The 22,062-nt window shown below is 42.8% G+C and overlaps 1 protein-coding gene across 2 annotated transcripts in view; it reads right to left on the reverse strand.

The window, feature by feature from the left end:
- Nucleotides 1-1,097: 1,097 nt before the first annotated feature.
- The window catches only part of LOC121567586 (cholinesterase), a 31,656-nt gene continuing 10,691 nt past the window's right edge, over nucleotides 1,098-22,062 (reverse strand). The window contains exons 3-9 of one of the 2 annotated variants that reach the window (XM_041877752.2): nucleotides 19,550-19,808; nucleotides 19,314-19,446; nucleotides 18,879-19,217; nucleotides 18,451-18,761; nucleotides 16,263-16,472; nucleotides 12,514-12,671; nucleotides 1,098-2,634 (exon numbers count right to left, since the gene is read on the reverse strand). In XM_041877752.2, coding sequence (XP_041733686.1) covers nucleotides 2,480-2,634; nucleotides 12,514-12,671; nucleotides 16,263-16,472; nucleotides 18,451-18,761; nucleotides 18,879-19,217; nucleotides 19,314-19,446; nucleotides 19,550-19,808 — 1,565 coding nt within the window. In that variant the 3' untranslated portion in view covers nucleotides 1,098-2,479. Of the gene's footprint in view, nucleotides 2,635-9,720; nucleotides 10,032-12,513; nucleotides 12,672-16,262; nucleotides 16,473-18,450; nucleotides 18,762-18,878; nucleotides 19,218-19,313; nucleotides 19,447-19,549; nucleotides 19,809-22,062 lie in introns of those variants that run through there. The other variant, XM_041877751.1, reaches the window with a different exon arrangement.

A 22,062-nucleotide genomic window follows, 5' to 3' on the forward strand; every position in this document is an offset into this window, starting at 1 on the left:
ATCTTCTCTCCCTCCTCCTCATGTCCGCCCCTCTCTCCCTCCTTCTCGTATCTGGTCCTCTCTCCCTCCTCCTTGTGTCCGCCCCTCTCTACCTCCTCCTTGTGTCTGGTCCTTTCTCCCTCCTCCTCGTGTCTGGTCCTCTCTCCCTCCTCCTCGTATCTGGTCCTCTCTCCCTCCTCCTCGTGTCCGGTCCTCTCTCCCTCCTCCTCGTGTCCGCCCCTCTCTCCCTCCTCCTCATGTCCACCCCTCTCTCCCTCCTCCTCATGTCTGGTCCTCTCTCCCTCCTCCTTGTGTCCGCCCCTCTCTCCCTCCTCCTTGTGTCTGGTCCTCTCTCCCTCCTCCTCGTGTCTGGTCCTCTCTCCCTCCTCCTCGTGTCTGGTCCTCTCTCCCTCCTCCTCATGTCCACCCCTCTCTCCCTCCTCCTCGTGTCTGGTCCTCTCTCCCTCCTCCTTGTGTCTGGTCCTCTCTCCCTCCTCCTCGTGTCTGGTCCTCTCTCCCTCCTCCTCGTGTCTGGTCCTCTCTCCCTCCTCCTCGTGTCTGGTCCTCTCTCCCTCCTCCTCGTGTCTGGTCCTCTCTCCCTCCTCCTCGTGTCTGGTCCTCTCTCCCTCCTCCTCGTGTCTGGTCCTCTCTCCTTTCTCCTCGTGTCTGACCCTAAAGAGATTGTCCCTGTTTTCCAGAGCAGTCGTCCAGCCTCCACAGTGCTGTGTCAGGCCTCACCTCACAGCCACCTCACATGAAGGACCAGTAGGTGTGAGGTTGGCTGTCACTTCTTATTCATGTTGCTTTTTAACCTTTATTTAAACCAGGAAATGCCATTGAGATAAAGCACCTTGCAGAGAAGGCAGCTCTAGTGTGTGTGTGTGTGTGTGTGTGAGAGAGAGAGAAACAATAAAACATGTTAAATGTTAAAGTGTCAGACTTAAATATAAAACTCAAATCTGTTTTGACATTGATTTGATAGGGAAAAGACACAATCACATCAACATTTCTCAGACGGTCTAGGCAATCTGAAACCCTTAAGAAACGGACATGATGTGATGCCAAAACAATAAAACATAAGATGAAAAATGGGATACAAAGGGAACGTTAAAAACATATAAAATCAACTCAAACTTTATTTAAAGTGTTACACCTCAAAAGCAATCAAACTAAAGAAATCAAACCCAAGCCAATAAAAAGGTCCACCACACAAACCTACTTTAAAAAACCCTATTTCTGTATCACCCAGACAACCCATTACACATTCATTTATAGTTTACCTCTCTCTCTCTCTCTCTCTCTCTCTCTATGCAAAGATCAATAACGCATGACTCCCACCACAGACAATGCACTCTCTCTTTGGAAAATGCCACATCGATGACACGGGTAATGCCAATGGTCACGTCTCGTCTGCCTATCTTCACCCTCCACACGCACACCTTGAGGTGGGAGCCGGCAGCCATCTTACATCGAGTCACTTTTAAAAGGTCACACAGGAAGTAACGGTCCAAACTGACTGTGTGTGTGTGTGTGTGTGTGTACGTGTATGTCTGTGTGTGTGTGTGTGTGCGTGTGTGTGTCTGTGTGTGTGTGTGTGTGTGTGTGTGTGTGTGTGTGAGCGTGCACATGCAACGTTTTTGAGGAATGTTCCAGACTGGTTATGGCCCAAATAAAAGCTATGGCATTTAAGGATCTCAGACCATCTGTTACAGAAAAATACATACATAACAAGTAAAAGAGATGAATAGATAAATGAATGTCCCACTTAGAGCAGTCAGCATTATCGCCACCACATAGCATGCATAGTTCTGTATGAAGAAATGATTTGTTTAAATCTACATGTATACATCCATAGACACAGTAAATGTAAACAGTGAACATACGGTACACACACACACACACACACACACAAACACACACACGTAGACACACACACGCAAATGAATCTTGTATCAAAGGACTGGAAATTATCGTATAAAAGCTAATCCAACCAGAATAGTTTATTTCCTATTGATTATCTTTACGTTAACACTATGTGAGCCATTACTTTACCCCACCAAAAACACAGAAACATCTTCTCCCATTACTTTACCCCACCAAACACACAGAAACATCTCTCCCGTTACATTACCCCACCAAACACACAGAAACATAACATCGTCAGATACACAAAAGCAAGACACAGGTACAATTGAAAGGACAAGAACAAATACCACAGTGCAGACTGATGTAGCAGTGAAAAGGCCTGGCATTACATTCAAAAACAAATGTGGGTTGTGAACTTTTATTTACTGACAACACAATTTATTGTCTCAGTAAAAAGCAAAGTATAATTTTAAAGTTAGTCTTTGAAAACGTTATCTCCAATTACCCATGAACTAATTACATGTGCACCATAATTGAAGCTCCAGTCCAGTGTAGTCTAGTCCAATCCAATCCAATCCACTGTGGTCCAGTCCAGACCAGAGTAATGGATGGGTTGAGGGGTCCAGTCCCAGGTCTAGGGCTCCAAGGGCGTCTGGTCACAGTCCTGCTGGTTCTGTACCTCTGGGCTGCTCAGGCTCTGGTCAGAGTAGTGTTTCTTCCACTCCAACATGTAGGACATCCAACGATGGAAGTGTTTCTTCCACTGCTGTTCTACCTCATCTACACTCACTGACAGACAGACAGACAGACAGACAGACAGACAGACAGACAGACAGACAGACAGACAGACAGACAGACAGACAGACAGACAGACAGACAGACAGACAGACAGACAGACAGACAGACAGACAGACAGACAGACAGACAGACAGAGAGACAGACAGAGAGAGAGAGAGAGAGAGAGAGAGAGAGAGAGAGAGAGAGAGAGAGAGAGAGAGAGAGAGAGGGAGAGAGAGAGGGAGAGATAAGGAGGGAAGGGCGAAGGAGACAGAGAGGTGAGCATGATATTTTTATTTTTTGGGTGGGGTAGATCAGCTTAATATTGCAGATAGATTGTAACTTCCATCAATGTAATTGTCTGCATCACTTCCAATCCCCCATGTTTTATATATATATATATATATATATATATATATATATATATATATATATATATATACAGTGGGGGAAAAAAGTATTTAGTCAGCCACCAATAGTGAAAGTTCTCCCACTTAAAAAGATGAGAGGGGCCTGTAATTTTCATCATCGGTACACGTCAACTCTGACAGACAAATGGAGGAAAAAAAATCCAGAAAATCACATTGTAGGATTTTTTATGAATTTATTTGCAAATGATGGTGGAAAATAAGTATTTGGTCACCTACAAACAAGCAAGATTTCTGGCTCTCACAGACCTGTAGCTTCTTCTTTAAGAGGCTCCTCTGTCCTCCACTCGTTACCTGTATTAATGGCACCTGTTTGAACTTGTTATCAGTATAAAAGACACCTGTCCACAACCTCAAACAGTCACACTCCAAACTCCACTATGGCCAAGACCAAAGAGCTGTCAAAGGACACCAGAAACAAAATTGTAGACCTGCACCAGGCTGGGAAGACTGAATCTGCAATAGGTAAGCAGCTTGGTTTGAAGAAATCAACTGTGGGAGCAATTATTAGGAAATGGAAGACATACAAGACCACTGATAATCTCCCTCGATCTGGGGCTCCACGCAAGATCTCACCCTGTGGGGTCAAAATGATCACAAGAGAAAATCCCAGAACCACACGGGGGGACCTAGTGAATGACCTGCAGAGAGCTGGGACCAAAGTAACAAAGCCTACCATCAGTAACACACTACGCCACCAGGGACTCAAATCCTGCAGTGCCAGACGTGTCCCCCTGCTTAAGCCAGAACATGTCCAGGCCCGTCTGAAGTTTGCTAGAGTGCATTTGGATGATCCAGAAGAGGATTGGGAGAATGTCATATGGTCAGATGAAACCAAAATATAACTTTTTGGTAAAAACTCAACTCGTCGTGTTTGGAGGACAAAGAATGCTGAGTTGCATCCAAAGAACACCATACCTACTGTGAAGCATGGGGGTGGAAACATCATGCTTTGGGGCTGTTTTTCTGCAAAGGGACCAGGACGACTGATCCGTGTAAAGGAAAGAATGAATGGGGCCATGTATCGTGAGATTTTGAGTGAAAACCTCCTTCCATCAGCAAGGGAATTGAAGATGAAACGTGGCTGGGTCTTTCAGCATGACAATGATCCCAAACACACCGTCCGGGCAATGAAGGAGTGGCTTCGTAAGAAGCATTTCAAGGTCCTGGAGTGGCCTAGCCAGTCTCCAGATCTCAACCCCATAGAAAATCTTTGGAGGGAGTTGAAAGTCCGTGTTGCCCAGCGACAGCCCCAAAACATCACTGCTCTAGAGGAGATCTGCATGGAGGAATGGGCCAAAATACCAGCAACAGTGTGTGAAAACCTTGTGAAGACTTACAGAAAACGTTTGACCTGTGTCATTGCCAACAAAGGGTATATAACAAAGTATTGAGAAACTTTTGTTATTGACCAAATACTTATTTTCCACCATAATTTGCAAATAAATTCATAAAAAATCCTACAATGTGATTTTCTGGAAAAAATTTTCTCAATTTGTCTGTCATAGTTGACGTCTACCTATGATGAAAATTACAGGCCTCTCTCATCTTTTTAAGTGGGAGAACATGCACAATTGGTGGCTGACTAAATACTTTTTTCTCCCACTGTATATATGATTTTGACCCATTTTATAAGAGATTCTCCAAAATTGAAATGCTCCAGGCATTTATATATAAACCCCAGTCGTACTTTATCAAATGCCTTTCCGAAGTCTGCTATGAATAGCAGGCCTGGTTTCTCAGATTTTCCATAATGTTCTATTGTTTCCAATACTTGCCTTATATTATCTCCAATGTATCTTCCTTGTAAAAAACCTGTCTGATTAGAATGAATAATATCCAGCAATACCTTTTTAATTCTATGCGCTATACATTTTGCTAGAATTTTTGCATCACAACACTGAAGTGTAATGGGCCTCCAATTATTTTAATGGACTGGATCTTTATATTTTCCATTTGTATCCTGTTTCAGTAATAATGAGATCAGACCTTCTTCTTGAGTGTCAGATAATCTACCATTTACATAGGAGTGGTTAAAACATGCTAATAACGGTCCTCTTAGTATATCAAAAAAGGTTTGGTATACTTCAACTGGTATGCCATCCAACCCTGGAGTTTTCCCGGACATGATTTAAATTGCCCGAGAAGGGGCTGCAAAGTTAAGTGTTTCGAGCATTTAAACAATGAAATTCTCAGAATCAGAGTGGGAAATGAGACTTGACATTTAGCTCAACCTCAAAAATGAACTTCCCTTTCAGGAATCTACTCCTACGATCCATCTGTACTTTAGCTATAGCTGATCCCATGTGATTCTACTGCCATGGGAACAGACTGATCCCTGTGATTCTACTGGCATGGGAACAGACTGATCCCTGTGATTCTAATGCCATAGGAACAGACTGATCCCTGTGATTGTACTGCCATGTGTTAGGATTGGTCAGCACTTCCCTGCTGATGGAAAATTCCAATCTAATAAAGAATTCAGAGATGCTAATGTGAGTTGGCACAATGACATAAAATCCAAATTAAAAGCTCAATACACCAGTGTTTTGATGTCAGCGTTCTATCAACAGAAAAGCTAAACCGATAGAACCAAAATTAGTAGACGTACTCAGCATCAAAAGGACTGGGTGTGTGAGTACTTTGATATAATTTGTACATCTGCTTTGATGGCAGGTTTGAAACCTGTTATCAAAATGGCTATTGCAGGGGTAGTGGACCAGCATTCTCACTGGGATGAAATAGTACAGGCGGCCTTGAGAGTGGAATCTAATTCCGCTCACTTTGCAGCCGTGCGTGTGGCTAATACAGCCACAGTGAAAGTCACTAGCGGTTGCTTCAACGGCCAAGGTAAGACAAAGAAACAGAGAGGAAAGGGCAGCGAACCTGTGCTAAGGCTCCCTGTTTTAGATGTGGGACCGTCGGTCATTGGAGGAATGAGTGTAGGGTAGTACTGGAGCCTACTTCACCCGCTGCCTTTGCGATCCAAGCGTTTGTAGCATTAACAAAAGAGCAGCAGCAAACCTTCGAGGGCAGTGGGGCAGGTGAACTCCGCATAGGGGTTCAAAATAATCGAAAGTGATGCAACTACTACTCATGTCTTTGACAATAGGTCCAGTAACAATACCCAGATCATTTTACATGGCGACGGGTGTGGAACCGATTTTGGGGTTGGATTCTAAAAGGTAACAAATTAAAATTGGCAGTACGAACAATCATCATCTACTATGGGCAAAAGACGCATTAGATTGTGGTCTGATTAAAGGTTGCAAGCCTGTTGTGGTGGAGGGAGAGCCGTCGTAACCAATTAATTGATACCCTATTAAACCGGAGGCTGAGAAGTCGGTGACGGAGGATCTTCCAATATTACTTGAACGAGGCATGGTGGTACGAGGACCAGATCGGTGCAACAGCCCTTTATTCCCAGCGAAAAAGGGACTAAAATGGCTTATTACAGTGGATTTTCACAGCATGAACAACCATACAGTGAAAATTACACCCGAGGTAGCGGATTTGGCAGACCTTTTGGCATCTATTCCCTCAGACTCAGAATGGTACAGCATGCTTGACATAAAAAAATATATTTTGGTCAGTGCCGGTGGCTGAAGAGTCACAACACTGGTTTTGGTTTTGTTGCCAGGGGGAGCAGCACACGTGGGTGAGGGCACCTATGGGGTTTACATATAGTCCAACTTTGTATCACGCCGCATTAAAATAATCGTATAAAGGGTTCCATGTTGGTACAGTACGTACATTATTTGTTGTTGCCGTCAAAAGACGAAGAAACTCACATGCGAGTAAACTATTTGACAGAGCAGGGTCACAAAGCATCATATGAGAAAGCACAACTGGCAAAACAAGAGGTTTTGGGGTTTTCGATTTCAAAAGGCACAACTCTTGCACAACAAAACACTCCTCGTACACTAAGGAAAATCCTAGGGGTTATCAATTTTGTGAGGCATTTTATTCTGTCGTATTCTGAAATTGCTGAGCCACTTACAGAATTGACAAAAGGGGGGAAGGGTCCCGATGAAAGAATAGAGTTTAAGGAAGCGTTTGTCGAGCTAAAGAAGCAATTGTGTCAAACGCCAGCACTGGGGTTACCAAACCTAAAATGACCTTTTAAAATGTTTGTTCGTGAACATGAAGGGCATTGTAGCTACGCAAAATCATGGGGGAAAAGAGATGACCAGTAATGTACTGCAGTAAATCGTTAGACTTGATGGCGAGAGGAATGCCTCTGTGTCTGAGGGCAGTACAGGCGACAGAAATGGTTTTGCATAACACTGCTTCGATTTTAATGGGCCAAAAAAAAAGTAGATCTCTCTCGATTCAGTGCATATTAATCTTTAAAATAGTAGACATTAATGAGTGTGAAGCAAATAGGGAATATCCAATGGAGATGGGTAATAGTATATACAGTAAAGGTTGGGATGGATTAAAACACAAACGATTAATAGTGGAGGGAGGACAGTGGACTCCATGTGAACAGAAGTTATCATGTTTTGTTTTGTCTGGAATTAAAATGTTTGTGTTGCTGATTAAGATTTAGCATATTGAAAACGAATGAAATGTACATTTTCTCCTCTAGGAGAGGATGGGGTGTCCCTATCTCTCCCTTTGAAATGTTTCCCCAGGCTGTTGTCTTGGGAGGGCAGTTAGTGAAATTCTGCAGTTTATAAAGTATAAAGGTACCCGGATCCGGCCGTAAAGGGAGCTCCCAATTAAGTAAGGCCTGGCCATTTGTTTGTTTTTACCCTACGTTTTACCACACACACCAGCACACACACACGCAACCCACCTGTTATGAATATTTGTTAGTGGTGTTAATACCGTGTCTGATTTATTGTGTGGGGTCTTTTTATTTTTTAGTAGGTTCTTCATAGGTTAGAAAGGATGCATCTTAAAGAGCACAGACATGAAAGTATCTATTGTCCGAATTTTGGTTGCACCCATGCAAGTTCTCCTGATAAGAAATGTACTGAAAAAAAAACAATGTAAACCAGGTCCTGAGAATGTTTGAAATGTTTGAAATGTCTTTAAATAAGTAGTCTGAAGTACAGGGAAAGAAAAGGGAAAGAAAATACTCAACTGTGTTGAATGACCTCTGTTCTGACTTTCTGGTGAGGCCTTATCACCCTCAGAGGCTAGATACATTGTGTGAGATTTAAGTATAATATTAAGAAGTGAATAGCTGTTGTTGCTTTGGTTGTTTTGTTTTTGTCTTTGCTTCAAATCAAATCTCACCAGATTGGGTCTGATGTATGGTCGGGATTTCTCCCTAAGGGTTAGCTAACTAACTAAATCCCTGACCCTGTAACTATGCGATGAGGTCGCCAATATGATAGGGGAGTATAAACCAATTTGCAAAATGGTTTCAACAGTGTTGTTATTCTTTTTGACATTTGTCTTAGAAATGTTGTATTAAGAAAATTGGGAATGTAATAACTAGTCATACGATGAATAGTTGGTCTGGATTTCCTGAATCAGAAATGCCTTAAACTGTTGTTCTGGTCTGTCCTCTCTAGAGGTTATGGCGATAGTGACCCCAGATGGTATCTAGATGAATGGAAGGGGTAATTCGACCGAGAACAGTGTGAGTCTCACCCCCTCTAACCGGCTGAAATAATAGTGACAATGGCGTTCACTACGGCCCTGTCCTTCACCACATCTACCTGATACCTGAGTCAGAGCCAGCAACCAGTATACAGCATCCAGTCGAAGCTATCACCTGCCCTTTCTCTCAGGAGTGCGGCATGAGTTCTGAGACCGTCCACGTGGAGTGAGCATGGAGAAAGATCACGTCCAAAACTCCTCTCATGCTGCTGGTGCACTGGTCGGAAAATGGACAAGACAGAATGGACCGTAAATAATGATGGTGGTGGCTCAGGTGAGAGATTTATTTGCTTGTGAAAATCAGATTGTTCCCCAGATATTGAAATCGGGACATTATCAAGGGCCATCCACTTCGACAGGCATGAGTTACATGTGTGCCACTGTGAGGATGAACTGTAAAGCTATCTGAAGAAGAACATGAAGAGACGGCAGAAAAAGAATGAGTGCCTGGAAGGAGAGGGGTGGTCAACCGTGCCCGTAATTGATTTAGGGTTGCCCTAAACTGTTTATTTGGGGTATCAGGTTTATTGTGGGGGACTGCACACTGGGAATGTTATAGTAATTTAAAAATGCATTGAGATACTGATCTGTCATTAACATGCCACTAGCGACAGTGAAAGACAGGGACAAACGGTGGCCGTGATGAGAAAAGTTAATGCTGGTAATATAAGTACTACATACTGTATAGATATTTTCCCCCTGTCTGTAAATGTACATTCTGCCAGGGTGTGCTAAGTTGAGGGTCTTAAATTCGAGTAAACGACTCAACGTGAAGCATTAGGGACTGTCATTCTAAAGTTGGGTCTAGGTGGCGTGGAACATGTGAGTGATCATTGTTCCAGATGAGGGAATGTTGAAAACTGACTAATTGATTTGAGCATGTTTTAGCATGTTTATAACTGTATAAGTGGCCAAGCAGTAGTGATTAATGTGTTATGGGTTAGATGGAATGATTTATGTGCAAATGTATTTGAGGCCGACTGTTTCCATAAGGGTGAGATAGGAGGCATATGATAGAGCTAATACTATAGATTGAGAACTATTGCCCTATAACACTGTCTTATAGCTTCACTGTTTTATATCATTATATTCTCTCTATATTTTGCATCATGATAGTCACTTGAGTATGAATGGGTCGCTTATTCTCAAATAGCTCTTTGTGTATGAGTCCGGATAATTAACAATAGACTGAGGCAAGGTGCAAGAATGTATACCCCCTACTGATAAGAAGACCGGGAGATGAGTGGAGGAGTACCAGAGGTTCTGGACTCGGGCGATAACACCACCTACTTAGCCACAGAGATTCATTGTACATCCTAGACTCAGGAGGAGGGAGGGCTTGTCTGAGAAAGTCAAAAGCTCCAGCTGAAAACGAGAGGGGGGAAAAGAGTGTGCAATAGTGTGATTAGAAGTCAGAGGTCATATGTCTCGGAGGTATAAACATACAAATCAACTGAGAACATTAATAATGTTTCCTTTTTGTTCATTTATAAGTAATTTCTAAGTTTATATAATGTTGAACAGCATGGAATTACTATTAAAAAAGGAGGGACTGTTAGGGTTCTAACATGAAATATACTTATTCATGTTACCACACTAGAACTTATTGACTGCTTTACATATATAAGGAATGTATATGTTGGGGTCAATGGAGGGTGGATAAGAACTAGGTGTATGGAAAGTTACTGAGTGAGACCAGGGGAAGTACAGAAAGTTTACATTCTGTCAAAACATGTTCTTGTTAAATCTCATGGCTCATAAGGATGGGGGCAAAGGGCAACAGTCTTGTTTCAGTCACTGACAAGGTAGGACAGACGCGGATTAGGGAGGAGCGAGAAATTTGGTCTGAGGTCAGATGAAGTGAGAAGGAACAGTACTATCCCACACATATATACTTCCATGCCTACAACGGTTCTAGCATGAGGCAGGGCCATGACTACACCAGTGAGAGGAACCAATTAAGTTCCTGCCTAGCAACAGAGATGTATTGACTGTCTAGATGTGTAAGGAGTTGACTTCGCCTGGTAGGAGGGTATAAATATATGTGCTTGTGTAAACATGTCTTTGCAGCTGTATGACCCAGTGGGTGAATAAACTTGGTTTGAGCTTTTTCTAGTTGTCCATGAGTTAGTAAAGGGACAGCTCAGGAGGAAAGTTAATAATTAGGCATCGACTCCATACACATTATTCCAATAAAACACGTATTAATGCCAAAACTCTGTTTTTGCCTTTGCCCTTTGCAAAGACCTTTGCTTCTTGCTTTTCCCAATGTGTGATAATTTCCTAAGTTCTTTGTTCACATTGCTCACTCTTTTCGTCTTTGATTATGCTTTGCTTATCTTTTGAATGCAACACACATCCCCAACTAATAAACTTAGGGCAAAGCCAACCTCCCCAACTAATAGACTTAAGGTTAAAGCAAAATGATACGAGTAGCTCCACCGAGCTACACTACTCTCACATACAAACAATCACCCAAAAGGACAAGGGAAAAGAGGGAACACATATACACAGACTAATGAGGGGATTAGAACCAGGTGTGTGTGATTGACAAGACAAGACAAATGTGATGATGATAATTGGGGCGGCAGTGGTTAGTAAGCCAGTGACGACGAACGCCGAAGCCTGCCCGAACAAGGAGGGGAGGCAGCCTCGGCGGAAGTCGTGACAAGGGCAAAGCCAACCTCCCCAACTAATAGACTTAGGGTTAAAGCCAACCTCCCCAACTAATAGACTTGGTTTAAAGCGAACCGCAAATAACACTGTAAATGACAATGGCAATGACATTTGTTGGCATCAACCACCTCTGAACTTCAGGAAGTGTGTGTGTGCAACAAATTAAGACAGAGAAAACATTTTTTTTGCCATTTTGTGCAACGAAGCACAGAACCCAGCGGACGTCCGTGCACAGGAATTAGACTCCATTGATTGATTCCATATCAGCGTCAAAATCAATCACACTTCCCCAAATCACAAAGGCCGGGGACTCCAATGTCCCGCGCCAATCAAACACACACACACACGAGTTCCATCCCAGTTAAATGTTCCAAACACAATTGACCTCAACCTTGTAGAAGGGATATACATATCTCTGTATCGTAATGTGTGTTTGTGTGTTTGTCAGCTTTGTGCTGTGCAATTTGCATGCAGAGACAAACCACATACACACACAGCTTGAAAACACTGTTAAGCTACCATCTTTTCTCTCTCAGGATTAAAGAAAACCAAACCAACTAAACGTAAGTGCTCTTTTATATTGTGCCAAGAGAACTAACCAAAAAAACACACATTTAGAAGTACACAGATCACCTAGCAACCTTTCAAAAAGCCTAAACAATGAAATAAGGCAAGTGGATCTAAAATAATTTCCGGTGAGTTATCTTTGACTAAGTAGATTAACAACAAAATTATCTTGACCTGAAGATTCCCTTGGGTTACACCTCATACGCACGCACAGCCAGATCATGATCTTCAAACCGGGGAGGCCACAGATGCTGTTTCTATAATGAGCCCGATGCGTGTGTGTGTAATGAATTAAGTGCAGGGGAGTGAGTGTTATTCACCCTCTACAGTTGGAGCTCTGTGAAGTGGAGACTTACCCGACTCCCACTCAGACCTCCAGCACTCTGGAGAGGAGAGGGAGCTGGAGCCTTGGCCAACCCAGCCATGGTGCACTTCCACAGACTAGTTTAGGCATCAGAGGCCCCTGGAGGGCCCTGATGCAGCATCACCCAATCTCTGCCCACTATGTGCAAGATTAATGTGCATAAGAAGCAATTATATTTTTGATGTGCGGCCTGACACGGCCATCACACTTGCGTATGTGTGTGCCTGTGTGTGTTCTCACCAGTGACGTCCTGCAGTTTGGGGAGGAAGTTGTTCCAGAACTGACATTGATGAGCTACAAGCCTCTTTTGAGTGTGTGGAGGGGAAGAGTTTAGGGTGATGTATTCCTGTTGGTCCAGGGTGAAAAGTGGCCAATCCCCTTCCTCTATGCTTGGGTTCCTGCCAGGGAAAACACAACAATCAACCAATCATGTCAGTAAAACCGTGAGAGTAACTTTACACTGACTTAGAAATCTCTGCAGCACTCCACCAATCAGGCCTTTATGGTAGAGTGGCCAGACGGAAGCCACTCCTCAGAAAAAGGCACATGACAGTACGCTTGGAGTTTGCCAAAAGGCACCTAAAGACTCTCAGACCATGAGAAACAAGATTCTCTGGTCTGATGAAACCAAGATTGAACTCTTTGGCCTTAATGCCAAGCGTCATGTCTGGAGGAAACCTGGCACAATCCCTATGGTGAAGCATGGTGGTGGCAGCATCATGCTGTGGGGATGGTTTTCAGCGGCAGGGACTGGGAGACTAGTCAGGATTGAGGCAAAGATGAACGGAGAAAGTACAGAGAAATCCTTGATGAAAACCTGCTCCAGACTGCTCAGGACTGTCATGCCCTGACTCATGGGACTCTTGTATGTTGAGTCAGGGTGTGGAGATCTATGTTATTATTTCTGTTTACATTCTAGGTTTTGTGTTTCTATGTTTGGCCGGGTGTGATTCCCAATCAGAGGCAGCTGTCGCTCGTTGTCTCTGATTGGGGATCATACTTAAGTAGCCTGTTGGCAATCATTAGTTGTGGGATCTTGTTCTGTGTATAGGCTTGTATTGTGTTTAGCCTGAGGATTTCACGTTACGTTGTTTTGTTCGTGTGTTTAGTTTATATAATAAACATGTATGCATTTCACGCTGTGCCTTGGTCTGACCCGTCCTTCAACGAACGTGACAAGGACCTCAGACTGGGGCGAAGGTTCACCTTTCAACAGGACAACAACCCTAAGCACACAGCCAAGACAATGCAGGAGTGGCTTCGGAACAAGTCTCTAAATGTCCTTGAGTGGCCCAGCCGGAGCCCGGACCCAATCGAACATCTCTGGAGAGACCTGAAAATAGCTGTGCAGCAACGCTCCCCATCCAACCTGACAGAGCTTGAGAGGATCTGCAGAGAAGAATGGGAGAAACTCCACAAATACAGGTATGCCAAGCTTGTAGCGTCATACCCAAGAAGACTTGAGGTTGTCATTGCTGCTAAAGGTGCTTCAACAAAGTCCTCAGTAAAGGGTCTGAATACTTAGTTAATGTGATATTTCTGTAAAAAAATAAAATAAAAAAAGTGCAACAATTTCTAAAAACCTGTTTTTGCTTTGTCATTATGGGGTATTGTGTGTAGTTTGATGAGGAAAAAACTATTTAATCAATTTTAGAATAAGGCTGTAATGTAACAAAATTTGAAAAAAGTAAAGGGGTCTGAATACATTTAATTCCCAGAGAATATATAGGTATATAGGTTGAGTATAATGTGTATATATATATGTTGTATATAAAGGGCATATTTGTAAAAGAGACATACTGTAGGTCTCAATGTCTTCCCTGTTAAAATAACATGTTAAATAAAAAAATAAAAAATAAATATATGATCTGATATGCATCATATCTTTATGACGTCTCACCTGGTCTCAGACATGTCTATATAATATCTATACGAGGTCTCACCTGGTTTCAGCCATGTCTATATAATATCTACAATACCAGTCAAAAGTTTGGACACACCTACTCATTCAAAGGTTTTTCTTTACCTTGACTATTTTCTACATGGGGGCGGCAGGTAGCTTAGCGGTTAAGACCGTTGTGCCACTAACCGAAAGGTTGTTGGTTCTAATCCCCGAGCCGACTAGGTGAAAAATCTGTTGTTAAGCCCTTGAGCAAGGCACTTAACCCTAATTGCTCCTGTAAGTCGCTCTGGATAAGAGCGTCTGCTAAATGACTAAAATGTAATTGTACATTGTAGAATAATGGTGAAGACATCAAAACTATGAAATAACACATATGGAATCATATGGTAAACAAAAAAGTGTTAAACAAATCAAAGAATATTCTATATTTGAGATTCTTCAAATAGCCACCCTTTGCCTTGATGACAGTTTTGCACACTCTTGGCATTCTCACAACCAGCTTCACCTGGAATGATTTTCCAACAGTCTTGATGGAGTTCCCACATATGCTGAGCACTTTCCTTCACTCTGCGGTCCGACTCATGTCAAACCATCTCAATTGGATGCAGCACTCCATCACTCTCATTCTTAGTAAAATAGCCCTTACACAGCCTGGAGGTGTGTTGGATCATTGTCCTCTTGAAAAACAAATGATAGTCCCACTAAGCCCAAACCAGATGGGATGGCGTATCGCTGTAGAATGCTGTGGTAGTCATGCTGGCTAAGTGTGCCTTGAATTCTATATAAATCACAGACAGTGTCACAGGCAATGCACCCACACACCATCACACCTCCTCCTCCATGCTTTACGTGTGGGCAATACACATGCAGAGATCATCCGTTCACCTACACCGCGTCTCACAAAGACACAGCAGTTAGAACCCAAAATCTCCAATTTGGACTCCAGACCAAAGGACATATTTCCACCGGTCTAATGTCCATTGCTCGTGTTTCTTGCCCCAACCAGGTCTCTTCTTATTATTGGTGTCCTTTAGTAGTGGTTTCTTTGCAGCAATTTGACCATGAAGGCCTGATTCACACAGTCCCGTCTGAACACATGTTGAGATGTGTCTGTTACTTGAACTCTGTGAAGCATTTATTTGGGCTGCAATTTCTGAGGCTGGTAACTCTAATGAACTTATCCCCTGCAGCAAAGGTAACTCTGGGTCTTCCATTCCTGTGGCGGACCTTATGACCGCCAGTTTCATCATAGCGCTTGATGGTTTTTGCGACTGCGTATTGACTGACCTTCATGTCTTAAAGTAATGATGGACTGTCGTTTCCCTTTGCTTATTTGAGCTGTTCTTGATCTTTTACCAAATAGGGATATCTTCTGTATCCCCCCCCACACCTTGTCACAACACAACTGATTGGCTCAAACGCATTAAGGAAATAAATTCCACAAATTAACTTTAAAGAATGTACATCTGTTAATTGAAATGCATTCCAGGTGACTACCTTAAGAAGCATATGTAGGAACTCCTTCAAGACTGTTGGAAAAGCTTTCCAGGTGAAGCTGGTTGAGATAATGACTCTGCAAAGCTGTCATCAATGCAAAGGGTGGCTATTTGAAGAATCTCAAATATAAAATATATTTTGATTTATTTAACACTTTTTGGTTACTACATGATTCTATATGTGTTATTTCATAGTTTTGATGTATTCACTATTATTCTACAATGTAGAAAATAGTAAAAATAAAGAAAAACCCTGGAATGAGTAGGTGTGTCCAAACTTTTGACTGGTACTGTATATGATGTCTCACCTGGTCCCAGCCATGTCTATATAATATCTATATGAGGTCTATCTCACCTGGTCCCAGCCATGTCTATATAATATCTATATGAGGTCTATCTCACCCGGTCCTAGCCATGTCTATATAATATCTATATGAGGTCTATCTCACCCGGTCCTAGCCATGTCTATATAATATCTATATGAGGTCTATCTCACCCGGTCCTAGCCGTGTCTATATAATATCTATATGAGGTCTATCTCACCCGGTCCTAGCCATGTCTATATAATATCTATATGAGGTCTATCTCACCCGGTCCTAGCCATGTTCGCCCAGTACTTCATCATCCTCCTGCTCATGACCACTTCGTCCTCCAGGTATCCCAGGGTGCTGTTCAGCGGCATTCCAAAGACGAACTCAATTTCATAGCCGTGCATCACACCCATCCATGCCGGCCAGGAATTGGTGGAGGAGCGGTGGTCAAACAGGAAGAGGCGGGCCTTACCCCCGTGTTCTGTGTACCTGGGGGCAGGTATGGTAATGATAGGAGAGTTCATTAAAAACTGAGCATAAAGGGGCCAGATACTAACTACACAACTCAACATTCCATGTACAGTGGCTTGCGAAAGTATTCACCCCCCTTGGCATTTTTCCTATTTTGTTGCCTTACAACCTGGAATTAAAATTGATTTTGGGGGGGTTTGTATCATTTGATTTACACAACATGCCTACAACTTTGAAGACTATTTTTTATTGTGAAACAAACAAGAAAAAATACAAAAAAACTGAACTTGAGCGTGCATAACTATTCACCCCCCCAAAGTCAATACTTTGTAGAGCCACCTTTTGCAGCAATTACAGCTGCAAGTCTCTTGGGGTATGTCTCTATAAGCTTGGCACACCTATCCACTGGGATTTTTGCCCATTCTTCAAGACAAAACTGTTCTAGCTCCTTCAAGTTTGATGGGTTCCGCTGGTGTAAAGCAATCTTTCATTCATACAACAGATTCTCAATTGGATTGAGGTCTGGGCTTTGACTAGGCCATTCCAAGACATTTAAATGTTTCCCCTTAAACCACTTGAATGTTGCTTCAGCAGTATGCTTATGGTCATTGTCCTGCTGGAAGGTGAACCTCTGTCCCAATCTATGGAAGACTGAAACAGGTTTCCCTCAATACTTTCCCTGTATTTAGCGCCTTCCATCATTCCATCAATTCTGACCAGTTTCCCAGTCCCTGCCAATGAAAAACATCCCCACAGCATGATGCTGCCACCACCATGCTTCACTGTGGGGATGGTGTTCTCGCGGTGATGAGAGGTGTTGGGTTTGCGCCAGACATTTTCCTTGATGGCCAAAAACCTCAATGTTAGTCTCATCTGACCAGAGTACCTTCTTCCATATGTTTGGGGAGTCTCCCACATGCCTTTTGGCGAACACCAAATGTGTTTGCTTATTTTTTTCTTTAAGCAATGGCTTTTTTCTGGCCAATCTTCCGTAAAGCCCAGCTCTGTAGAGTGTTAGGCTTAAAGTGGTCGTATGGATAGACATTCCAATCTCCGCTGCGGAGCTTTGCAGCTCCTTCAGAGTTATCTTTGGTCTCTTTGTTGCCTCTCTGATTAATGCCCTCCTTGCCTGGTCTGTGAGTTATGGTAGGCGGCCCTCTCTTGGCAGGTTTGTTGTGGTGCCATATTATTTCCATAAAAAAAAAATGATTTAATGGTGCTCCGTGGGATGTTCAATGTTTCAGATATTTTTTTATAACCCAACCCTGATCTGTACTTCTCTACAACTTTGTCCCTGACCTGTTTGGAGAGCTCCTTGGTCTTCATGGTGCCGCTTGCTTGGTGGTGCCCCTTGCTTGGTGGGGTTGTAGACTCTGGGGCCTTTCAGAACAGGTGTATATACACTGAGATCATGTGTCAGATCATGTGACACTTAGATTGCACACAGGTGGACTTTATTTAACTAATTATGTGACTTCTGAAGGTAATTGGTTGCACCAGATCTTATTTAGGGGCTTCATAGCAAAGGGGGGTGAATCCATATGCATGACCCACTTTTCCGTTATTTATTTTTTAGAATTTTTTTGAAACAAGTAATTTTTTTTCATTACACTTCACCAATTTGGACGATTTTGTGTATGTCCATTAAATGAAATCCAAATAAAATTGCAGGTTGTAATGCAACAAAATAGGAAAATCGACAAGGGGAATGAATACTTTTGCAAGGCGCTGTGAATAATGCATTGCTGTACAGGATTTGTGCGAACATTAGAGCAGGGCTCTCCAACCGTGTTTCTCGAGAACTACTGGTCCTGTAGGTTTTCACACCAACCCTGATCTAATGCACTTGATTCTAATAATTAACTGGTTGATAAAATGAAGCAGGTTAGTTACACTGGGGTTGGATTAAAAACATACAGAAGGGTAGCTCTCCAGGAACAGGGATGGAGACCCCTGCATTAGAGCTTTGTGTAACTCTACAATATGTTGTCCTTACCTCTGGGCAAACTCCAGCACAGGGCAGTTAAAATAACGGTCTCCCACCATTCGTCCGAGCAAATCACGATTCTTCAACGCACTATTCTCATCTGTCCAATCAGTGTACTGGAAGATGGCTGTCTCCCTCGTGACATTACTGAATCCCGGCAACACTAGGTCCACCCCTTTCAGGAAGTTCTCCCTGCTGATCAGGCTCTGGCTAGTGATGTCATATCCTGGCGCCCCATAAACCAGGAAGTAGGTCCCCTCATCTTGGTTCAAACCAATCAGCACCTCTTTCTTCAGGAAGTGTCCCGTCCGGAGCAGAACCTATAGGACCAGATAGAGAATATTAGACATTATGACACTGGAAATATCCACGGGAGTCAGCTGCTTGTTTGTTCAGTGCCTTTGGGCCCAAACAAGCAACCATAAATTCACACACACCTCGGGCATGTCTGGTAGGAAGTTTTGGTCGACAGAGGGGGTAAATGGTAATGCAATGAGCGTGGGGAGAGAGAGGACGTTGTACTGCTGGTTGATTATATCCTCTGGATGGGCTCTTAGTAGACACTGCTCCAGGACAGCCAGAGGTGCCAGGGGACAACCCAGCAGCCTACCCAGGGACAGTGACCTGTTCCAGGCCTGCTGTTGAGTCATGACAGCCCATGGAGTGTTAGGGGAACCACTCTGTAGTATTGCCCTGTTGAACAGACCATGGCTGCCAGGGGAGAGGAGATGGAGACCCACAGACGCAGCGCCAGCGCTCTCCCCAAACAACGTCACCTGACAACAACAACATAAAAACGGAGAATAACTAAACATTGTAAAATAAAGAATATATATATATTTTTAAACAGTAATAGAAAAAAGGAGAGTAACCTTTGAAGGGTCGCCGCCGAAGGCAGCGATGTTATTGGCTACCCAGTGCAGAGCCAAGCGCTGGTCCAGCATTCCAGCGTTGCCACGGACAACCTCGCTCTCAGGAAGAGACAGGAAACCCAACGGGCCGAGCCTGTGTCCAATCAAAACAAACATTATTATCGGCGTATTTTTTAAACATGAATACATGAAGCTCAAATAAGTATATTAGTTTCACTCTATTGTTCCAGGACAACCTGTAGTTCATGGACACTACCACCACGCCTTCTGATTGGCTAAGGAATTGTCCGTCATACAGGTCTAGGGAGGCGGTGCCTGTAGTGAACCCGCCCCCGTATATCCACACCATGACAGGAGCCAATGAGGAATCAGGGGAGGAGCTCTTGGAACGTTTAGGGTGTGTCTTAAACGAAGGGGGAGGAGTCCATATGTTGAGGTAGAGACAGTCTTCACTCATCTTGGTGTTGGGGTTCCACATCTCAGCTCCATGGAACCCTCGGAGTAAGGAAGTCAGAGTCAAATACTTGTAGTTAACGACTTGACTACAAAACAACATTGAGTACGTTTACATTGTAATTTACATTTTTAATTGTCGATGCGGGTAAATCACTTTGCGCTAAGTGAAAGAGAAATTGTGCATTCCTAGAAGTATCATGCTCTACCGCATAGTGCGATGCGTGTGGACCGAGTTTAATGGCGTCACGAACAGTCATGTGTGATTCTGTCTAGGCAGAGCAACAGTGAAGTTCTGCGAAGGAGACACCGGTGGCATTCTCCGTGGGAGAGTGAGGGAAATTCCTGTCCAACCAAAGACGAGTGGACCCGCCCTGACCAGACCTCCACTGATGACTGCCTGGGAGAACACAACACATTCAAGAATCTGAACAGGACAACCCACTGAATTTCAGTTAGTCAATTTACAACCCACTGAATTTCAGTAAGTCAATTTAAATGAATTTGTAGTGAAAATAATGACAAGGATCCTAAATCCCAGAGAGGGGATTTGGCGGGGCTAGTGAGAGCCCCGTTGGAAGTACTGTTTGTAGGCATAAGATGTATATGTAGCCTGAGAGCTACGAGTAGTGAAGATAGACATAAGATAAATGGCTATGTAGCCTGAGAGCTACGAGTAGCGAAAATAGAGAAGTGAGTGTTGAATACTGCACAGTGGTGTGTTGAACATGCATGTATGAGAGAATAAGTGTGAATGACTAAACTTTTTGACAGGAGGAATAGCCTCCCGTGTGAATGAGGAGAGTGTGGATTGTTAATTCTTAGACTGTAAAGTATAAGATTAATAACCAATGAAATGAGTGTGAAGCAAATAGTGAACATCCAACGGAGATTGGTTATAGTATATACAGTAAATGTTGGAGTGGATTAAAACACAAATGATTAAAGAGTGGAGGGAGGACAGTGGCCTCCCTGTGAACATAAGTTATCATGTTTTGTTTTGTCTGTAATTTAAAAAGTTTTGTTCACCTGGTAAAGTAACGTTAGATGGAAAGACAGAGGTAGAGTTTAGTAGAGATTGTAGAATGAAACAAGTGTTAGAGTGGAAGAGAAATGTACTGGGTGATGGTGATTGAGAGTGCTTTCTGAGTTGAAGGAAACAGGTATGTAGACTAGTGAAAGTAACAAAGGAAGCGGGAAAAACAGGAATTGGAAAGTTAATTGGAAAGTTAATTGGAAAGTAAGAATTAAAATGTTGAATTGTTTGGACTGATTAAGATTTAGCAAAGTGAAAACTAACTAAATGTTTATTTTCTATTCCAGGAGAGGATGGGGTGTCCCTATCTCTCCCTTTTAAATGTTTCCCGACGGTGTTGTCTTGGGAGAGCAGTTAATGAAATTATGCAGTTCTATTAAGTATAAAGGTACGCAGATCCGGCCGTATAGGGAGCTCACAATTAAGTAAGGCCTGGCCATTTGTTTGTTTTTACCCTACGTTATACAACAAATGCCGGCACAAACATACACAACCCACCTGTTATGAATTTTGTTAGTGGTGTTAATACCGTGTGTGATTTATTGTGTGGGGTCTTTTTATTTTAATTTTAGTGGGTTTTTCACGGGTTAGAAATGATACACCTTAAAGAGCACAGAAATGAAATGTTCTGACGTTTCTATTGTCAGAGTTTTGGTTGCACATATGTAAATTCTCTTGATAAGAAATGTACTGAAAAACCCAATGTAAACCTGATATACAAAATGTTTGAAATGTTTGAATAAACATTGTTTAAATAATGTTGGAGATACAGAGGAAGAAAAGGGAAAGAAACACCCACTTAATGGGGTTGAATTACCTCTGACCGCTGTTCTGACTTTCTGGTGAGGCCTGATCACCCTCACTAGAGAGCCTAGAGACATTGGGTGAGATTTAAATGTAATATGTAAACACTAATGATTAGGAAGAAGTTTATAATTTAGCAATAGTCCTATATGTGATTCGGACCACGAGAAGGACAGAGAGAGAGCGCTGCCCCTGAATGAGGGACACCTGTCTCTAGTCTATTTTACTATTCCTTGAATTACCTTATGGGATACAATTAAGTTAAGATGGAGTTATCAAGGCTTGTAATTCTAATTTTATTTGCTATTTTGATTTAACAGGATGTGTTGTTTATTGGGGGGATGCATGAATCACGATGTGAGTCATGTGTCCAAAGGGGGAATTACCAGTCCCCTGGGGCCCTTTGGGTAAATATGCAAATAGATTTTCCACACATGCCTGCCTGTAAAAGGAAAA

Source organism: Coregonus clupeaformis, chromosome 6, assembly GCF_020615455.1.
Source record: "Coregonus clupeaformis isolate EN_2021a chromosome 6, ASM2061545v1, whole genome shotgun sequence".
Taxonomy (NCBI): Eukaryota; Metazoa; Chordata; class Actinopteri; order Salmoniformes; family Salmonidae; genus Coregonus; species Coregonus clupeaformis.